This window comes from Oncorhynchus masou, chromosome 9 (assembly GCF_036934945.1).
Source record: "Oncorhynchus masou masou isolate Uvic2021 chromosome 9, UVic_Omas_1.1, whole genome shotgun sequence".
NCBI classification, from domain to species: domain Eukaryota; kingdom Metazoa; phylum Chordata; class Actinopteri; order Salmoniformes; family Salmonidae; genus Oncorhynchus; species Oncorhynchus masou.
The window spans coordinates 1,194,096-1,216,540 of NC_088220.1; the positions used below are offsets into that span (position 1 = coordinate 1,194,096).

At 47.0% G+C, this 22,445-nt stretch overlaps 1 protein-coding gene and 1 pseudogene across 1 annotated transcript; both read left to right on the top strand.

The window, feature by feature from the left end:
* The first annotated feature begins 1,129 nt into the window (after window positions 1-1,129).
* LOC135545422 (E3 ubiquitin-protein ligase RNF12-A-like) lies at window positions 1,130-11,000 on the top strand. The gene is given in 5 exon segments (XM_064973029.1): window positions 1,130-1,264; window positions 2,893-3,124; window positions 6,015-6,122; window positions 6,489-7,199; window positions 7,202-11,000. Coding segments are annotated over 4 exon segments (2,589 nt in total). The 5' UTR covers window positions 1,130-1,264; window positions 2,893-2,955; the 3' UTR covers window positions 8,803-11,000.
* Window positions 11,001-14,628: 3,628 nt separating this feature from the next.
* Window positions 14,629-18,441, top strand: LOC135545423 (glyoxalase domain-containing protein 5-like; annotated as a pseudogene).
* The last annotated feature ends 4,004 nt before the right edge of the window (window positions 18,442-22,445 follow it).

The following is a 22,445-nucleotide window of genomic DNA, read 5'->3' on the forward strand; positions in this document are numbered from 1 at the left end:
CGGGACACCGATCCCGTAGAGGATTAATTCAAGGGGAAATCTGTAGTTGATACATCCATTTATGGACTTATAAATTATATATATTCATTGATTGTTGAAGAATATGATTTATGCCCCATGAGCTTAGTTCAACTGTCACACTCCATGAGAACCCAACATATAAGCTTGTTTTTCTCCAATGTTTTAAACATTGTAAATGTAAACAAACACCTTATAGCCTCATAACATGGTTAAAATAATATGTTGATATCATGGATGGTCAGTCTTTGCATCCATAACTCTGTCTATTAATCTGAGAGTGGTTACATTTCTCCAGGCCCATCCCTCAGCGTTTTACCAAAACAGAGGCAGGGTCGACCGTTTTGTTATTGTTTCATCTGTAGATTTGCACTTTAAACAGCTGCATATTATCAAGATATCAATGTGCCACCAACTAAAAGGTAAACAATAGGCCTGTAGCAAATGCAGCATATGACATTCATTTTTCACATGTAAATAGCACTTTTCAGTAGAGCTCAAAGCATGCCATTCCATGAGCGCAGCATTTATTTTTCAACTCAAATGAATGAGCCACATCAGTCCTCCATGATAATAAAATCATAAACAACACAGTAGGGCTGGCTAATAAGGTAAAACAATTTAGCTAATCTATACATCCATACTTCCAAGGCCTATTTTTGAAGATCAAGGGGTATAACATTTATTGTAATGACTGTAATTGTGATAGACTTAGATTTTTTATGTAAAGATATAATTTAATTGCATTCTTATATGTAGTAGAAAGCAATGGGTTAGAAGAAGCCTACATAACCAACCCAGCCACCCCAGTCATAAACTGTTCTCTCTGCTACCGCACGGCAAGCAGTACCGGAGCGCCAAGTCTAGGACCAAGAGGCTTCTAAACAGCTTCTACCCCCCAAGCCATAAGACCCCTGGACATCTAATCAAACGGCCACCCAGACTAATTGTAGTAGTAGTAGCTACATTGGTCATATTGATTTTACATGTATTATTACACATTTAATGTTGCATGCAATAATTGATCTGCTTTTTGACAATTTCACCTCTCACCACAGCATGGCACTGCAGTCAAAGTACAGACCAAAAACAAACTTCCGTTTCATGCTCCCCCAGTTTCCGGAAGATCTCTGTACAATGATGGAGAAAATGGAATCCTAAGACCGTACCCAACTATTCAAGCGGATTTGTTAGAATAAAAAGACCAAAGTCCAAGATAACGAATAACGACACAAATACAAGACAGGTACTGTGAATGTATGACATATTTAAATGTTGTTCACTAGATATAAAGTGGGCTGTTAAATTGTGCTAACCTGTTAGCTAGCTGGCGCTTTAGCAAGCAGCTAGAACTCTTAACTTCGGGAAGGTGTTGGCTAACTGACTAGCTTCATCGCCTAGCTAACTGACTAGCTTCATCACCTAACTAACTGACTAGCTTCATCACCTAGGTAACTGACTAGCTTCATCACCTAGCTAACTGACTAGCTTCAACACCTAGCTAACTGACTAGCTTCAACACCTAGCTAACTGACTAGCTTCAACACCTAGCTAACTGACTAGCTTCATCACCTAGCTAACTGACTAGCTTCATCACCTAGCTAACTGACTAGTTTCGTCACCTAGCTAACTGACTAGCTTCGTTACCTAGCTAACTGACTAGTTTCGCCACCTAGCTAACTGACTAGGTTCGTCACCTAGCTAACTGACTAGCTTCATCACCTAGATAGATAGATAGATAGATAGGTTAGATGAGCGTTGATTTACTGGCTTCGTTTCGTGTTGGTGACTATGTCAGGTAGGTAGTTAACATTGTTTCCAGGTATTCATTCATTTACTTAATAGTTGGCTAGCCAGTTATGAACAGCAAAAACAACGTAAAGTCGCTAATAACGTTTCGTGTATAGAATAACAACTTAATCATATAATTTTGTGTGTAAGTGGATGTCTATATTTAACCATTTACACAAAAGGCATCCGAAGAGCTGATGACTGCAAGTTTAAACGTTTTCTCCTTAGCCTGTTAGCCAATGTTATTAAATGGTCTGTTGGCCAGACGAATGTCTTAACTAGATAGCTACATTTAGTCTTGACAACTTGAAATCATAAAATAATAATGTTGTTAGTATATCGTTAGCTAGCTGAGTTAACACGAGTTAACACGAGCTGTTTTCTCCATCTTTCAGATGCCATTTCCAGCCAGATGCTAAGGGTGTTAGCTAGCATGGTTAGCTCCCCAGATTCCATTTTGTTTTTGTCGACTTTGGTCTGACTGGTTAGCTGCTGCTGCTGATTATTATTATTATGATTATTATTATTATTATCAAAACACGAGACTCCGTTAGGATAATGCTTTTTAAAGGAGGAGACATTGTTGCATCAGAGTAAACGATGCCCACCAAGCCATGAAAGATTTTCCTTGATATCGGAAACGTCCTTATTAATAACTATAGTTTATTGAACGCTAGCTAACGTAGTAGCTAATAAGCTGGCTAGTTAACCTGCTTTCTGCTATTTGTTGATGTCATTTAGTCCTGGTCAATAACATCAAAATATGTGTGTTTTATTAATGTGCTGCATGTCATAAATCAGATCACCTGTCTGTGGTCTTCCCCACCTGCTGACTGTGTCAGTGTGTCGAAGATGCAGCTAGGCATTTCTATTGTCGACCCGGTACAGCCAGTAGAGGATGGCGATGGCCTACTTCTCTCAGCCTGCTTCCTCTCGAGGTTTCTTCCTTCTCGGGACTTTTTCCTGGCTCTACCTGGCTTGCTCATTGGGTTATAGGCCAAGCTACTGTAAAGGCACATTTTGACAACTGCTGATGTAAAAATACATTTTGATTGATTACATTTGATTGATTATCCCTAGCAGCTGGATCGTGGTGACTCAGCGATAGACAGCGTTTATCTCCAACTTCTCTCCCTTCGACAACCGATGGAGGGCTCCGACAGTTCTGAGCCGGGCGCCAGTGACCAACCAGAGGCCCAGCGCAGGCGGCAACGGGACCGGCTAGACCGGGAGGAGGCCTTCTACCAGTTTGTCAACAACCTGAGTGAGGCAGACTACCGGCTGATGAGAGACAACAACCTGCTGGGTACCCCAGGTAACTGAGTCTCCTTTAATACACCTGTAGTAACACCTGTTATAAACCTGTAACACGCCTCATTAGACAACAACCTGCTGGGTACCCCAGGTAACTGAGTCTCCTTTAATACACCTGTAGTAACACCTGTTATAAACCACTAACACACCTCATTAGACAACAACCTGCTGTGAACCCCAGGTAACTGAGTCTCCTTTAATTCACCTGTTATAAACCACTAACACACCTCATTAGACAACAACCTGCTGGGTACCCCAGGTAACTGAGTCTCCTTTAATACACCTGTTATAAACCACTAACACACCTCATTAGACAACAACCTGCTGTGAACCCCAGGTAACTGAGTCTCCTTTAATTCACCTGTTATAAACCACTAACACACCTCATTAGACAACAACCTGCTGGGTACCCCAGGTAACTGAGTCTCCTTTAATTCACCTGTTATAAACCACTAACACACCTCATTAGACAACAACCTGCTGTGAACCCCAGGTAACTGAGTCTCCTTTAATTCACCTGTTATAAACCACTAACACACCTCATTAGACAACAACCTGCTGGGTACCCCAGGTAACTGAGTCTCCTTTAATTCACCTGTTATAAACCACTAACACACCTCATTAGACAACAACCTGCTGGGTACCCCAGGTAACTGAGTCTCCTTTAATACCCCTGTTATAAACCACTAACACACCTCATTAGACAACAACCTGCTGGGTACCCCAGGTAACTGAGTCTCCTTTAATACCCCTGTTATAAACCACTAACACACCTCATTAGACAACAACCTGCTGGGTACCCCAGGTAACTGAATCTCCTTTAATTCACCTGTTATAAACCACTAACACACCTCATTAGACAACAACCTGCTGGGTACCCCAGGTAACTGAGTCTCCTTTAATACCCCTGTTATAAACCACTAACACACCTCATTAGACAACAACCTGCTGGGTACCCCAGGTAACTGAGTCTCCTTTAATACCCCTGTTATAAACCACTAACACACCTCATTAGACAACAACCTGCTGTGAACCCCAGGTAACTGAGTCTCCTTTAATACCCCTGTTATAAACCACTAACACACCTCATTAGACAACAACCTGCTGGGTACCCCAGGTAACTGAATCTCCTTTAATTCACCTGTTATAAACCACTAACACACCTCATTAGACAACAACCTGCTGGGTACCCCAGGTAACTGAGTCTCCTTTAATACCCCTGTTATAAACCACTAACACACCTCATTAGACAACAACCTGCTGGGTACCCCAGGTAACTGAGTCTCCTTTAATACCCCTGTTATAAACCACTAACACACCTCATTAGACAACAACCTGCTGTGTACCCCAGGTAACTGAGTCTCCTTTAATACCCCTGTTATAAACCACTAACACACCTCATTAGACAACAACCTGCTGGGTACCCCAGGTAACTGAGTCTCCTTTAATACCCCTGTTATAAACCACTAACACACCTCATTAGACAACAACCTGCTGGGTACCCCAGGTAACTGAGTCTCCTTTAATACCCCTGTTATAAACCACTAACACACCTCATTAGACAACAACCTGCTGGGTACCCCAGGTAACTGAGTCTCCTTTAATACCCCTGTTATAAACCACTAACACACCTCATTAGACAACAACCTGCTGGGTACCCCAGGTAACTGAGTCTCCTTTAATTCACCTGTTATAAACCACTAACACACCTCATTAGACAACAACCTGCTGGGTACCCCAGGTAACTGACTCTCCTTTAATTCACCTGTTATAAACCACTAACACACCTCATTAGACAACAACCTGCTGTGAACCCCAGGTAACTGAGTCTCCTTTAATTCACCTGTTATAAACCACTAACACACCTCATTAGACAACAACCTGCTGGGTACCCCAGGTAACTGAGTCTCCTTTAATACCCCTGTTATAAACCACTAACACACCTCATTAGACAACAACCTGCTGTGAACCCCAGGTAACTGAGTCTCCTTTAATTCACCTGTTATAAACCACTAACACACCTCATTAGACAACAACCTGCTGGGTACCCCAGGTAACTGAGTCTCCTTTAATACACCTGTTATAAACCACTAACACACCTCATTAGACAACAACCTGCTGGGTACCCCAGGTAACTGAGTCTCCTTTAATACCCCTGTTATAAACCACTAACACACCTCATTAGACAACAACCTGCTGGGTACCCCAGGTAACTGAGTCTCCTTTAATACCCCTGTTATAAACCACTAACACACCTCATTAGACAACAACCTGCTGGGTACCCCAGGTAACTGAGTCTCCTTTAATTCACCTGTTATAAACCACTAACACACCTCATTAGACAACAACCTGCTGTGAACCCCAGGTAACTGAGTCTCCTTTAATTCACCTGTTATAAACCACTAACACACCTCATTAGACAACAACCTGCTGTGAACCCCAGGTAACTGTAATACATATGGGGGTTAACAGAGCATTGTAGACATGAGTTTTCTATCTCATTTAAAAAGTGAATGTCTTTGTGTTCTTTTTGATTTGGGGCTTTATTTCTCTACTGCAGACTGGGTTGAATTACATTTTTGGTCAGTTTTTTTAGATTGGCTATCGAAGGTTGTTGTCTCAGGTTTGAGTTTTTCTTATCATGCCACATCCAGGTCAGTGGGGTGGGCACTATGTTTGGAGCCTCCGCTAGTGGAACACCTTTCCTGGGGAGAGCAGTGAGAGGACAGGGCCTGTCCTGGTAAGTCTGGTGGTTCTCAGTACTGTCCTGTTGCTGTGTAACCAGGAGACAAACTACAGCTTTATGGGCAAATACTTGGGTATTTCGAGTAGTAAATGAAGGCAGTTAGAGCCAGTGTCGGTGTACTGAGTTGTAGTTTCATCCCTCCTAGGTGAGATCACAGCAGAGGAGTTGTTGAGTCGGCTGCAGCAGATTAAGGATGGACCAGAGCAGCAGCAGCCGAGCATCAACACCAGTGAGACTGGAGAAGCTACAGGAGGTAAGGCTCCTCTGTACTTTTCATTATGTCTTTCAAGCAGAAATTAAAAGTTCATCAACTTTTAAAGATGGTCATAATGTCACCATTAAGGACTCCGTCACTGCAAACCATTAGAATGTTGATATGTTCTGTCTTCCATTAGAATGTTGATATGTTCCGTCTTCCATTAGAATGTTGTTATGTTCTGTCTTCCATTAGAATGTTGATATGTTCTGTCTTCCATTAGAATGTTGATATGTTCCGTCTTCCATTAGAATGTTGATATGTTCCATCTTCCAATAGAATGTTGATATGTTCTGTCTTCCAGTAGAATGTTGATATGTTCCGTCTTCCATTAGAATGTTGATATGTTCTGTCTTCCATTAGAACTGGTAGAAGGTCCAGAGGACCCGTCTAACGGCGACACCCTCTTGGATTGGCTGAACACCGTCAGGCGGACAGGCAACACCACCCGCAGTGGTCACCGAGGCAACCAGTCGTGGCGGGCAGTGAGCCGGACCAACCCAAACAGCGGAGACTTCCGGTTCAGTCTGGAGATCAACGTTAACCGTAACCTGGCCGAGCAGCAGGCCCGTGCGGAGGGGGAGGCCGAGGCGCAGGAGGAGGCCCCAACTAGAGCACCTGGCAATGGGGTGGAGGTCCAGCCTGAGCCTGAGGCGGAGGTGCCCATGGAGACAGGAGAGGTGCTGGAGGAACCAGTTGTGGAGGAGATGGCTGTCATAGTGGAACCAGAAGCGGAGATGGAGCCAGAGGCTGACGTAGAAGCTGAGCCAGAGGCTGACGTAGAAGCTGAGCCAGAGGCTGACGTAGAAGCTGAGCCAGAGGCTGACGTAGAAGCTGAGCCAGAGGCTGACGTAGAAGCTGAGCCAGAGGCTGACGTAGAAGCTGAGCCAGAGGCTGACGTAGAAGCTGAGCCAGAGGCTGACGTAGAAGCTGAGCCAGAGGCTGACGTAGAAGCTGAGCCAGAGGCTGACGTAGAAGCTGAGGCTGACGTAGAAGCTGAGGCTGACGTAGAAGCTGAGGCTGACGTAGAAGCTGAGGCTGACGTAGAAGCTGAGGCTGACGTAGAAGCTGAGGCTGAGTAGAAGCTGAGGCTGAAGTAGAGGCTGAAGTAGAGGCAGAGGCTGAAGTAGAGGCAGAGGCTGAAGTAGAGGCAGAGGCTGAAGTAGAGGCAGAGGCTGAAGTAGAGGCAGAGGCTGAAGTAGAAGCAGAGGCTGAAGTAGAAGCAGAGGCTGAAGTAGAAGCAGAGGCTGAAGTAGAAGCAGAGGCAGAACTAGAAGCAGAGATGGTCCCAGAGTTAGTAGTAGAGGTAGTCCCACAGCCTCCCAGCCCTGTCACCACCACCCCTCCTGTCTCCAGACCAGCCAGTCCCCTGGTGCAGGCCCCTCCAGCCGCCCCTGCCCCTCCAGCCGCCCCTGCCCCTCCTAGCCCGCCCCCTGAGGAGCCTCCACGACGGGGCCAGAGACGAGCCCGCAGCCGTAGCCCTGAGCAGCGCCGGACGAGGGCTCGCACCACACGAAGTCGTTCCCCCCTCACCCTGGACCGACTCCCCCGCCACGTCGCCACCTCACACAGCCCCGCCACCCAGGCACCCGCAGAGGGAAGCTCACGGACTCGACAGCATGTTCTGTCCCGGCAGAGCACCGCAGAGTACGAGGCCCAGTCAGCCGGAACAGGGTCTGGGAACGCCCCAGAGCCCGGTACCACCCCACCCCAGGAGGGAGAGGCCGCGGGCGGGGAGGGAGCAGCAGGACGACGTCCCCCCACCATCATGCTGGACCTGCAGGTGCGTCGTGTTCGTCCAGGTGAGTACCGCCAGAGGGACAGCATTGCTAACAGAACCCGCTCACGCTCCCAGAACTCCAACAACACCTTCCTGTACGAGAGTGAGAGGGGGGGGTTCCGCAGGACCTTCTCCCGGTCGGAGCGTGCGGGTGTGAGGACGTACGTCAGCACCATCAGGATCCCTATCAGGAGGATCAGTGATGCGGGGTTGGGAGAGGCCACCTCCATGGCTCTGCAGACCATGATACGACAGATCATGACCGGCTTCGGAGAGCTCAGCTACTTCATGGACTCAGACTCTGACTCCTCGGACTCAAACCGTGGCGGTGGTAACCCCACTGGCGCTGCCGACCTGGCCGAGGCGCTCAACACTCCCGACGGGGGAGTAGCCGGCATGGCGGAGGGGGCGGAGCCTCCTGTCTCAGTGAGCGGGCATAGTATTGGAGGAGCCGGGGAGGCAAGGACAGAGGAGAGGGAGGGGGAGGACGGGATGGGTCTAGGTCTGTCCCCAGGGTTAGGTTTAGGGGTGGGGGGCACCCCCAGGGAGGGGCGAGGTCGCCCCCGTGCCCCCATCAGTCTGGAGGAACCAGGGTCACTACCCTTCCTCCGCCTTGCTCACTTCTTCCTCCTGAATGATGAGGATGAGGAACAGCCCAGAGGACTCACCAAGGAGCAGATCGACAACCTCTCCACCAGGAACTTTGGGGAGAGTGATGCTCTGAAGACCTGCAGTGTGTGTATCACAGAGTATGCCGAGGGGAACAAGTTGAGGAAGTTGCCCTGTTCTCATGAGTACCATGTTCACTGTATCGACCGCTGGCTGTCTGAGAACTCCACCTGTCCTATCTGCCGCAGGGCCGTGTTGGTGTCTGCGAACCGGGAGAGTGTGGTCTAACCTGGAGAGCTGGAGGTCAGGGGTCAGCGGTGCTCCAGGCAGACAGTATATAACACCGTGTCAGTTCTGCAGGCCTTTCTCCTAGTCAGACCACTTACGTTGTTCATGTTTTCATTCTTAAGCCATCACTGACTTTTATCCAACTGACATGCTGGTGTTTGGACAGACAGAGAGACCGACAGGAAGGAAGGAAGGTGATGTCCTCATAGACTCTGTAGGAAGAGACGTGAGAAAGAGATACAACTGTCCCCTGTTGGCTAACAGACCCCACTCTCCCGTACCTGTCTTACCCCAAAAGGGACTCCACTGTCCCCACCTGACCCCACTCTCCCCTACCTGTCTTACCCCAAAAGGGACTCCACTGTCCCCACCTGACCCCACTCTCCCCTACCTGTCTCACCCCAAAAGGGACTCCACTGTCCCCACCTGACCCCACTCTCCCCTTACCTGTCTCACCCCAAAAGGGACTGTCCCCACCTGACCCAACTCTCCCCTACCTGTCTTACCCCAAAAGGGACTGTCCCCACCTGACCCTGCTCTCCCCTACCTGTCTTACCCCAAAAGGGACTGTCCCCACCTGACCCTGCTCTCCACCTGAAAGACTTAACTGCCTTTATCAATACTCTGGAACGGCTCACAGACTGTCAGTGTGTCAAAGCTTTGCTGAATTAGTTTTTAAGTTAAAACTGTAGAATGTTGTACAGGCTTTAATGGGCAGAATGAGATGTGACGGACTGGGATTCCGTTGGGAATTCTATCAGTTTATTTTCGACTCGTATTGCATCATATTCAGGACATCGGACCAATAGTACTGATTATTGATTATGAATTGTGTTGAACCGTTGTTGAGATGGGATGTAGGTATCTGTTAACTGATCCTAGTATGTAGTCTTAACTCTAGCCCATCACATGAAGCATTGATCTGGCCTGTTTCTATTTCTGCCCTCTGACAGTGTTTCATCATGACCTGGCCTGTGTACACAAAGCATATCGCAGTATCAGTGGGGGTCTAGGATCAGTCAGTCAGTGGGGGTCTAGGATCAGTCCATCAGTGGGGGTCTAGGATCAGTCCGTCAGTGGGGGTCTAGGATCAGTCCGTCAGTGGGGGGTCTAGGATCAGTCAGTCAGTGGGGGTCTAGGATCAGTCAGTCAGTGGGGGGTCTAGGATCAGTCAGTCAGTGGGGGTCTAGGATCAGTCCGTCAGTGGGGGTCTAGGATCAGTCCGTCAGTGGGGGTCTAGGATCAGTCCGTCAGTGGGGGTCTAGGATCAGTCAGTCAGTGGGGGTCTAGGATCAGTCCGTATAATCTTATTCATTATGACCTAAAAGGGCCAACTGATCCTAGATCATCACTCTTACTCTGGGACACTTTATGGATACGGGCCCTGAATGATAATGACAACCTCCTTATGATCCTAACCCTGTCACTATGACAACCTGTTGGTTCTGCTACCATATGACCAGGAAGTGAACAGGCGGCTGCATTATGGCTCCATCTTCACCACCCTTTCTCTATATAGTGCACTACCCATAGGACTCTAGTCAGAAGTACTGCTCTATATCGGGGATAGTGCCGTTTGGGAATCACATTTATGGGTTCCATGTGGTGTTGCATGAAGGATCTGGATTTAGACCCCTGCCGGGCCAGGGTTAGACCCGGGCCAGGTTTAAGCCCCGTGTCTAACCCAAGCCAGGTTAGACCCAGGCCAGGTTAGACCCAGGCCAGGTTAGAACCCAGGCCAGGTTAGACCCAGGCCAGGCTGCTGCCTCTGTCCTGTGTTTTGGCCTAGAACTTCTACCACCAAGAGACATCTTCATATCTGGAACACCAGTGCAATAACTACAGAGTGGGAAAACTGAAGAAGTGTAATATTCTAAACTTGTATATTATTATTTCTAAAATATTGTAGACTGAATATTCACAGTTAAAACGAAGACTTGTTCCCTTTTAAAAATGTGTTAATCTTTTTATTTTCTTGAGCTTGGTTCTTTGTGTACATTCTGATAGCGCTCTTTCTTGTTGAGCGGTGGGCCTGTAGGATGCTGTAGGTTGGCTGTTCACCCAGAGGGAGGGAGTGTTCCATGCCACGATGACATCACATTCTATAGGTTCCATGTGTTCTCACGGTTGCCGTCATTACCTCCTCCCTGTACAAATAAAGTTTTGGGTGGTTGAAGCTCTGTTATTGTTGATAATGACCCGTTGTAAATGAAGTGTATTGTGTCTTTCTGTCTTACTAACCTGGCTGTCTTCATCAAGGCCTCCTACTGCACTGTGTTGCATTGGTCCCAAACGGCTCCCTATTCCCTATAGTGACTTACTTTTGACCGGAGTCCTATGGGCTCTGGTGAAAAGAAGTGCACAATAAAGGGAATAGGTTGTTTGGGTCACAGGCCAGTTCTGTATTTTAACAGGCTGTAGTTTAATATCCGTCTGTTCACAAAGGGCACCTCTATCATGATATACATTTGGAAAGTATTCAGACCCCTTGACTTTTTCCACATTTTGTTATGTTACAGCCTTGTTCTAAAATAGATGAAATAAAAATATTTCCTCAGCAATCTACATAATGACATCACAATAACCCATAATGTATTACCTTTATTTAACCAGGCAAGTCAGTTAAGATCAAATTCTTATTTTCAATGACGGCCTAGGAACAGTGGGTTAACTGCCTGTTCAGGGGCAGAACGACAGATTTGTACCTTGTCAACTCGGCGATTTGAACTTGCAAACTTTCGGTTATGAGTCCAACACTCTAACCACCCTGCCGCCCCACAATACCCCGTAATGACAAAGCAAAAACAGGTTTTTAGAAAAAATTTCACAAGTATTCAGACCCTTTGCTATGAGACTCGAAATTGAGCTCAGGTGCATCATGTTTCCACTGATCATCCTTGAGATGTTTCTACAACTTGATTGGAGTCCACCTGTGGTAAATTCAATTGATTGGACATGATTTAGAAAGGCACACACCTGTCTACATAAGGTCCCACAGTTGGCAGTGCATGTCAGAGAAAAAACCAAGCCATGAGGTCAAAGGAATTGTCTGTAGCGCTCCGAGACATGACTGTGTTGAGACAGATCTGGGGAAGCGTACCAAAAAGATTCTGCAGCACTGAAGGTCCCAAGAACACAGTGGCCTCAATCATTCTTAAATGGAAGATGTTTCGAACCACCAATACTTCCTAGAGCTGGCCATCAGGCCAAACTTAGCAATCGGGGGAGAAGGGCCTTGGTCAGGGATGTGACCAAGAACCTGATGGTCACTCTGACAGAGCTCTAGAGTTCCTCTGTGGAGATGGGAGAACCTTCCAGAAGGACAACCATCTCTGCAGCACTCCACCAATCAGGTCTTTATGGTTGAGTGGCCACTCCTCAGTAAGTCACATGACAGCCCACTTGGACTTTGCCAAAAGGCTCCTAAAGACTCATACCATGAGAAACAAGATTCTCTGGTCTGATGAAACCAGGATTAAACTCTGGCCTGAATATTAAGCGTCACATCTGTAAAAAAAAAACGTGTCACCATCCCTACGGTGAAGCATGGTGGTGGCAGCACCATGCTGTGGGATGTTTTTCAGCGGCAGGGAGACTAGTCAGGATCGAGGCAAAGATGAGCGGAGTAAAGTACAGAGAGATCCTTGATGAAAACCTACTCCAGATCGCTCCGGACCTCAGACTGGGGTGAAGGTTCACCTTCCATCAGGACAATGACCCTGATCACGCAGCCAAGACAACACAGGAGTGGCTTCGGGACTTGTCTCTGTATGTCCATGAGAGGCCCAGCCAGACCCCGGACTTGATCCCGATTGAACATCTCTGGAGAGACCTGAAAATAGCTGTGCAGCAACGCTCCCCATCCAACCTGACAAGAGCTTGAGAGGATCTGCAGAGAAGAATGGGAGAAACTCCCCAAATACAGGTGTGCCAAGCTCATAGCGTCATAACCAAGAAGACTCGATCGCTGCCTAAAGGGCTTCAACAAAGTACTGAGTAAAGGATCTGAATACATAGGTAAATGTCATATATTCGTTAAAAAAAATATATATATAATTCTGAACTTGTTTTTACTTTGTCGTTATGGGGTATTGTGTAGATGGGGGACGACAATTGAATGTCTTTTAGAATAAGGTTGTAACCGAACAAAATGAGGAAAAAGTCAAGGGGTCTGAATACTTTCTGAAGGCACTGTGTTTATATTGGGGCGTTTTAAGTGGATTTTTCCCAGTTTTATACATGTGACATGATGATAAATACCACCTTCCCACTTGGTTATGAACGCAGCATGAAAGGCATTGCATGGTCAATCAGATATCTGCATTCTACATTTACAGTGATATGGCCTATGCATGTCAGGGCATTCCCACTGAAGATGTTTATAACTAAACTAAGCTAGACCACTGCCCAGGAACTAATTACTCGTAGTGGGCAGAGCCAAGCACGAGCTAGAGATCCTATTGGCGCGTTCTAGCTAACATTTGCATATTTCCATTAGGGAACGCCTAATGCGCGTGTGCATTAACTCAATCTGCACTCCTAAACAATGACATTTTTTTATAAATGTTGGCAAAGGGTAAAGTATACACAACTCACATGACCAGACCAGACATCGCGTGCGCGAGCGTCGCAAAATAAATTTAGAAATCCATGTTATTCAATTATTGCACCCACACTGCTCGCGAGCGTCTGCGACGCCAACGGCTAAAATAGAACTCATTCCTATTTCTGACGCAGATCGCGCTGAAAGTCCTGCCTCCCCCATCTCCTCATTGGTTTATAGAAGCAGGCACCCACGTGTCATCTCCTCATTGGTTATACCCACGTGGGTGATTGAAAGTCGAACTTTGTTAAACATTGTTGCCGGTCGTCGTGGTAATACAATGAAAGTTTAGATGCCCATCACCATATAAGTTCAAAGATGAAAAAGCCTGGAAGGAGGAGAGATGACTAGAAACGATTCGGTTGGCCGTTTTATGTGTGGATTAATTGTCGGAGTAGAGGACCTTGTGCATTCCAGGTAAAATAACAACTCAATGTTTATATCCCAGGACAAAACAGAACAGCAAGCTAGCTAAATGCCATACATGTTTAATGCTTTTCGACCTGTCCCCAAATTGATGTCATTGGTTCAGAGTTTGTTTTGATATTTTAATGTACCTGTTGTGATCGCGTTTGTTGTGGGGCGGGGCAAAATACATTTATGCACGATGCACACGCGCAGCCGATTTGGGTTCCGTGTTAGTCCACTCTGTTCGTTACATATTTTAGTTCTGGGAACTGAAAACTGTATTGAGATCAACTGTTTAATCTATGACAAAATTAGCAGAATATCGGCCAAAATCCATCTCGTTCTCTCCTCTCTCATTGCCGGACACTGGGCTTCCTCTCAGCACCATATTCGGTTGTGAGCAGAAACGCCGAGCGGATGACTCAAGTGTATAGATCCGGTGAAATATCTGTCTCATTGTTCTGTGTTCATTCTACTTGCGCTTTGCCGCGCAGAGCTGTTCTGAAGGAAGTTCATGATTCCCATAACTTTGCTCACGAGTGTCTCAGCGATCTAATAGACTGTCTCAGTGCTAGAGGCGTAACTACAGACACTGGTTCGATTCCGGGCTGTATCACAACCGGCCATGATCGGGAGTCCCATAGTGGCGGCGCATAATTGGCCCAGCGTCGCACGGGTTAGGGGAGGTTTTGGCCGGGGTTTGACGTAATTGTAAAATATTTTTTTGTTCTTAACCGACTTCCCTGGTTAAATAAAGGCTAAAGAAAATGATGTGGTAGGCAAAAAACTCTAGCAATTACGGTATTATGGTCAAGGCAATAAGAAGGAAGTGAAGGGTGGAATGTCATCCATTTCTTTTCAACTCTACTAAAGGAACGATGGCGCTCCGGACTTTACGTTGTCACTTGGGGCGTTTTCAAGGGATTTACCGCCAGGTAAGACCTGTAGAATAAAACGAATGTGACCTGTCCTAAAACGGAGCTACAGAATAGTGCCTTGTCTTTGGAAGACACTTTTATTAACGAGGGGCATGTGTAGTCGTCTACAGTACAACTTCTGTATTAAATTGTAAGCTACTAACTTTTTGTTTAGAATGTGTAATTCATATCGAATTCTACAACTTTGTAAGAAACGACGCCGCTACAGTTGACCGATTTACCGTAATTACCCGAATACAGTTAACCCCAGATTTTTGCTGAATTTATCATAGTGCTACTTCATTTGACCACGTAGGGACGCTGTCTACACGTTCATGTGAATATTTCTTTACATGCATGATATTTTTTGCACACCGACATTCACCCATCTGTCTCTGGCCATGTTGTCACAGCTACAGCCCCAGTCCCGTGGGCTGGCTGTGTTGGGGGTGTGGGGGCTACCCGTGGTGTCGTTGGGGGTGAGATGTAAGAGCTCCGGCCCTGTACAGGTGAGTCACCTGGACCACCTTGTGTTGACCGTGAAGAGTGTTCCAGACACCTGCACCTTCTACTCCTCTGTCCTGGGCATGGAGGTCATCACCTTTAAGGTACATTCTGAGTACTGACACAGACTGCTTAATCAATTATTAGTCTATTGATCACTTTTACTGAGACGTTAATTATTCTACTTTGGATAAAACATAGGTTGTCAATGTTTTCTACTGTTCTGCCCGTGGTCGTTTCCACAATAGATTTGCTAACAACCAACAAGGTCATTAAATAAATCATAGATACACTCCAACTGGACTGTGTAACCACGTGGAAAACCCCAGCAGATGGTAGCCTTGACCAGTCTCTCTTATTAAACCCCGGCAGATGGTAGCCTTGACCCGTCTCTCTTATTAAACCCCAGCAGATGGTAGCCTTGACCAGTCTCTCTTATTAAACCCCAGCAGATGGTAGCCTTGACCAGTCTCTTATTAAAAGCATATGGTAGCCTTGACCCGTCATTAAACCCCGGCAGATGTTTGACCCGTCTCTCTTATTAAACCCCGGCAGATGGTAGCCTTGACCCGTGGCAGATGGTAGCCTTGACCCGTCTCTCTTATTAAACCCCAGCAGATGGTAGCCTTGACCAGTTCTCTTATTAAACCCCAGCAGATGGTAGCCTTGACCAGTTTCTTATTAAACCCCAGCAGATGGTAGCACCAGTCTCTCTTATTAAACCCCAACAGATGGTAGCATTAAAACCCCAGCAGATGGTAAATTGACAGTATCTCTTATTAAACCCCAGCAGATGGTAGCCTTGACCAGTCTCTTATTAAACCCCAGCAGATGGTACCTTGACCAGTCTCTTATTAAACCCCAGCAGATGGTAGCCTTGACCACCCCAGTGGAAAATTAAACCCCAGCAGATGGTAGCCTTGACCAGTCTCTCTTATTAAACCCCAGCATATGGTAGCCTTGACCAGTCTCTCTTATTAAACCCCAGCAGATGGTAGCCTTGACCAGTATCTCTTACCCCAGTCTCTTATTAAACCCCAGCAGATGGTAGCCTTGACCAGTATCTCTTATTAAACCCCAGCAGATGGTAGCCTTGACCCCAGCTTGCACCTTGACCAGTGGTATCTCTTATTAAACCCCAGCAGATGGTAGCCTTGACCAGTCTCTCTTATTAAACCCCAGCACCTTGACCAGTCTCTCTTATTAAACCCCAGCAGATGGTAGCCTTGACCAGTCTCTCTTATTAAACCCCAGCAGATGGTAGCTTGACCAGTATTAAACCCCAGCAGATGGTAGCCTTGACCAGTCTCTCTTAGCAGATGGTAGCCTTGACCAGTGGTAGCTCTCTTATTAAACCCCAGCAGATGGTAGCAGACCAGTCTCTCTTATTAAACCCCAGCAGATGGTAGCCTTGACCAGTCTCTTATTAAACCCCAGCAGATGGTAGCCTTGACCATCGTCTCTTATTAAACCCCAGCAGATGGTAGCCTCTCTTATTAAACCCCAGCAGATGGTAGCCTTGACCAGTCTCTTATTAAACCCCAGCAGATGGTAGCCTTGAAAAACCCCAGCAGATGGTAGCCTTGACCATTAAACCCCAGTCCTTGACCAGTCTCTTATTAAACCCCAGCAGATGGTAGCCTTGACCAGTCTCTCTTATTAAACCCCAGCAGATGGTAGCCTTGACCAGTCTCTCTTATTAAACCCCAGCAGATGGTAGCCTTGACCAGTCTCTCTTATTAAACCCCAGCAGATGGTAGCCTTGACCAGTCTCTCTTATTAAACCCCAGCAGATGGTAGCCTTGACCAGTCTCTCTTATTAAACCCCAGCAGATGGTAGCCTTGACCAGTCTCTCTTATTAAACCCCAGCAGATGGTAGCCTTGACCAGTCTCTTATTAAACCCCAGCAGATGGTAGCCTTGACCAGTCTCTCTTATTAAACCCCAGCAGATGGTAGCCTTGACCAGTCTCTCTTATTAAACCCCAGCAGATGGTAGCCTTGACCAGACCCCAGCAGATGGTAGCCTTGACCAGTATCTTATTAAACCCCAGCAGATGGTAGCATTGACCAGTCTCTTATTAAACCCCAGCAGATGGTATTAAACCCCAGCAGATGGTAGCCTTGACCAGTCTCTCTTATTAAACCCCAGCAGATGGTAGCCTTGACCAGTCTCTTATTAAACCCCAGCAGATGGTAGCCTTGACCAGTCTCTCTTATTAAACCCCAGCAGATTTGACCCCAGCAGATGTAACCAGAAGCAGATGGTAGCCTTGAGGCGCTGTGTTTTGGGAAGCAGAAGTTGAACCTGCACCAGGTGGGTCAGGAGTTTGAACCCAAGGCTTTGAGACCCACCTCAGGATCAGCTGACCTCTGTCTCATCACCCTCACCCCCCTGGCTTCTGTAGCTACACACCTACAGGTGACACACACACACACAGCCGCTACACCTCCCAAGCTATCTACTACATGGTTCCAGTCCTCCACCATAACCATATGGATGGACATGCTGTCTTCTAGTAGGATGCTGTTCTGCCATGTCCTGAAAGTCCCTGTGCGACTGTCTCATCTATCTGTCACCTGCAGGCGTGTGGTGTGGAGATAGAGGAGGGTCCAGTGGAGAGGAGTGGTGCTGTTGGACCCATCACATCTCTCTACTTCAGAGACCCAGACCACAACCTGATAGAGGTCTCTAACTACAACCAACCAACAAAGGACTGAGGCCTTATGTCAACCTCTAACTACATGTACAACCAACATCCTTTAGCTAAACAGCTACCTTCAACAGACCAACAGCCTTTAGCTCAACATCTACCTTCAACAGCCTTTAGCTCAACATCGACCTTCAACAGACCAACAGCCTTTAGCTCAACATCTACCTTCAACAGCCTTTAGCTCAACATCTACCTTCAACAGCCTTTAGCTCAACATCTACCTTCAACAGCATTACAACAACCATTTAACTGCAACAGAAGAACAAAGGGCATTCTTATATTCTGTGTTTTTTGCTCAGCCAACTTATTTGTCTTTTGGCAGGCAGATAACAGTAGTTAGACTGAAGAGTTAGTGCTCAGGTAACCTTTATGAGGACAACAACGTAGTTCCTACGTGTCATGTTTTGGCCTAGCCAGATGTGTATGTTAGCCAATTCCTTTGTTGTTTGGGGTGATGACTTGCCTTGTTAAATAAAAAAATGAAAGAGGCAAAATAGTTGTTTGAAGCAGAACCATATCTACAGTAGGTCAGTCTGCGTCGATTCAGTATCTACATGGAGTATTTTCAACTTTCTGGTCAGTGAGCGTTGATTCAACAAACCAAAGTCCATTTTTAAGATGTAAATGTTGCATTACAGATACTATCATAACTAAATGCTGTAACTCCAGCTGGCCCTGTTTAGACCTGTTTATTAATGGCTCTGGCCAGTCCTCTCTGTTACAGAGGCTGTTCAGTTCATATTGACGCTTGTTGTTTCATGTGACTGCTACAGCTTCCCAACAGCACAGCTTGTTGTTTCAGCTAGCAGGGCTGACTGGTCAGATAGCGTCAGCGGGCAGGCTAGTCCCAACAACACAGCTTGTTGTTTCAGCTAGCAGGGCTGACTGGTCAGATAGCGTGACAGCGGGCAGGCTAGTCCCAACAGCTTGTTGTTTCACAGCAGGGCTGACTGGTCAGATAGCGTCAGCGGGCAGGCTAGTCCCAACAACACAGCTTGTTGTTTCAGCTAGCAGGCTGACTGGTCAGATAGCGTCACCGGGCAGGCTAGTCCCAACAACACAGCTTGTTGTTTCAGCTAGCAGGGCTGACTGGTCAGATAGCGTCAGCGGGCAGGCTAGTCCCAACAGCACAGCTTGTTGTTTCAGCTAGCAGGGCTGACTGGTCAGATAGCGTCAGCGGGCAGGCTAGTCCCAACAACACAGCTTGTTGTTTCAGCTAGCGGGCAGGGTCTAGTCCCAACAACACAGCTTGTTGTTTCAGCTAGCAGGGCTGACTGGTCAGATAGCGTCCCAGCGGGCAGGCTAGTCCCAACAGCACAGCTTGTTGTTTCAGCTAGCAGGGCTGACTGGTCAGATAGCGTCAGCGGGCAGGCTAGTCCCAACAGCACACAGCTTGTTGTTTCAGCTAGCCCAACAGCACAGCTTGTTGTTTCAGCTGACTGGTCAGATAGCGTCAGCGGGCAGGCTAGTCCCAACAACACAGCTTGTTGTTTCAGCTAGCAGGGCTGACTGGTCAGATAGCGTCAGCGGGCAGGCTAGTCCCAACAACACAGCTTGTTGTTTCAGCTAGCAGGGCTGACTGGTCAGATAGCGTCTACCCCAGGGCCTTATTACACACTGTATGCATCACAAATGATACCCTGGTCAATAACTATATAGCTCATTAGTCTTGACCAGGGTCCATTGGGATCTACAGCAGTGCACTATGTGGTCAGGGAATATTGTTCCACGACTGGGACATATCTAAACTAACAGTCAGAGTCTTGGTAATCTACAGTGCAATGTATATTGTTCCATGGGACATATCAAACTAACAGTGAGGGTATCCAAAATGGCACCCTTCTCCTTATGGGGCACTGATCAAAGTAGAGCACTATATATGGGTCTATTTAGGAGGCACTCTGTTTTCTCTCCAACTATTGTCCTGCTCTGTCTCACTACAAAACCTGCTGGAACAAAGTCTCCATTTCATTTTGGCTGGCTAAGCTCAGCTACTTAAAGTGCCCTGAAATAGTATGAAGATGTGAAAAACGAAATATTATGGCAATTAAGAGGCATTATAGCTTTCTGAACATCCTGTCCCCCTGGTCTAGCTGCTTGTGTGAAGGTCTGTATTATGGCTGAATGCAATACATAAAACAAGCCCTTCTATATAAAAGGCCAGTGTGTGTGTGTGTGTGTGTGTGTGTGTGTATTCTCATCACTGTGTAACTGGGGTGTTCCCAGTGTAAATGTGTCACGTTAAGTTAACTTACTCTGAGTGGCTCAGAGAGTTGGTTATTTAACTGTAAAACATGGGGGATGTTGGTCTTCTCCATGTTGGTCTTCACATTACTGTGAAATGATCCATGGAAAACCAACAGGATACACATTGACACACACACAAAACACTGACAGGCATGGTGCTGGAGGAGGGAAATAAACTTCCTTTTCTTAGTGTCCATCCATCAAGCTTAGGTCCTAACTTCCTGTTAGTATCCACCCATCAGGCTTAGGTCCTAACTTCCTGTTCTTACTGCCCATCCATCAGGCTTAGGTCCTAACTTCCTGTTCTTACTGCCCATCCATCAGGCTTAGGTCCTGACTTCCTGTTAGTGCCCATCCATCAGGCTTAGGTCCTAACTTCCTGTTCTTACTGCCCATCCATCAGGCTTAGGTCCTGACTTCCTGTTAGTGCCCATCCATCAGGCTTAGGTCCTAACTTCCTGTTCTTACTGCCCATCCATCAGGCTTAGGTCCTGACTTCCTGTTAGTGCCCATCCATCAGGCTTAGGTCCTAACTTCCTGTTCTTACTGCCCATCCATCAGGCTTAGGTCCTGACTTCCTGTTACTGCCCATCCATCAGGCTTAGGTCCTAACTTCCTGTTCTTACTGCCCATCCATCAGGCTTAGGTCCTGACTTCCTGTTCTTAGTGTCCATCCATCAGGCTTAGGTCCTGACTTCCTGTTCTTACTGCCAATCCATCAGGCTTAGGTCCTAACTTCCTGTTCTTACTGCCCATCCATCAGGCTTAGGTCCTGACTTCCTGTTCTTACTGCCCATCCATCAGGCTTAGGTCCTAACTTCCTGTTCTTACTGCCTACCCATCAGGCTTAGGTCCTAACTTCCTGTTCTTACTACCCATCCATCAGGCTTAGGTCCTGACTTCCTGTTCTTACTGCCCATCCATCAGGCTTAGGTCCTGACTTCCTGTTAGTGCCCATCCATCAGGCTTAGGTCCTAACTTCCTGTTCTTACTGCCCATCCATCAGGCTTAGGTCCTGACTTCCTGTTAGTGCCCATCCATCAGGCTTAGGTCCTAACTTCCTGTTCTTCCATCAGGCCCATCCATCAGGCTTAGGTCCTGACTTCCTGTTACTGCCCATCCATCAGGCTTAGGTCCTAACTTCCTGTTCTTACTGCCCATCCATCAGGCTTAGGTCCTGACTTCCTGTTAGTGCCCATCCATCAGGCTTAGGTCCTAACTTCCTGTTCTTACTGCCCATCCATCAGGCTTAGGTCCTGACTTCCTGTTAGTGCCCATCCATCAGGCTTAGGTCCTAACTTCCTGTTCTTACTGCCCATCCATCAGGCTTAGGTCCTGACTTCCTGTTCTTACTGCCCATCCATCAGGCTTAGGTCCTAACTTCCTGTTCTTACTGCCCATCCATCAGGCTTAGGTCCTGACTTCCTGTTCTTACTGCCCATCCATCAGGCTTAGGTCCTAACTTCCTGTTCTTACCCATCCCATCCTGATATCTCAGGCTTAGGTCCTAACCCAGCCTCCTGACTTCCAATGTTCTGGTACTGCCCATCCATCCAGGCTTAGGTCCTAACTATGTGGGTCCATTCTCAGGCTGTCCTGACCCATCCATCAGGCTTAGGTCCTAACTTCCAGCATGTTAATCCAAGGCTTCTTACTGATCTGGCTTAGGTCCCACTGCCATCCATCAGGCTTAGGTCCTGACTTCCTGTTAGTGCCCATCCATCAGGCTTAGGTCCCTGTTCTTACTGCCCATCCAACTTAGGTCCTGTTCTTACTGGTCCATCCATCAGGCTTATCCTGACTTCCTGTTAGTGCATCATCAGGCTTAGGTCCTAACTTCCTGTTCTTACTGCCCATCCATCAGGCTTAGGTCCTAACTTCCTGTTAGTGCCCATCCATCAGGCTTAGGTCCTAACTTCCTGTTCTTACTGCCCATCCATCAGGCTTAGGTCCTGACTTCCTGTTCTTAGTGTCCATCCATCAGGCTTAGGTCCTGACTTCCTGTTCTTACTGCCCATCCATCAGGCTTAGGTCCTAACTTCCTGTTCTTACTGCCCATCCATCAGGCTTAGGTCCTAACTTCCTGTTCTTACTGCCCATCCATCAGGCTTAGGTCCTAACTTCCTGTTAGTGCCCATCCATCAGGCTTAGGTCCTGTTCTTACTGCCCAACTTCCTGTTCTTACTGCCCATCCATCAGGCTTAGGTCCTGACTTCCTGTTCTTAGTGTCCATCCATCAGGCTTAGGTCCT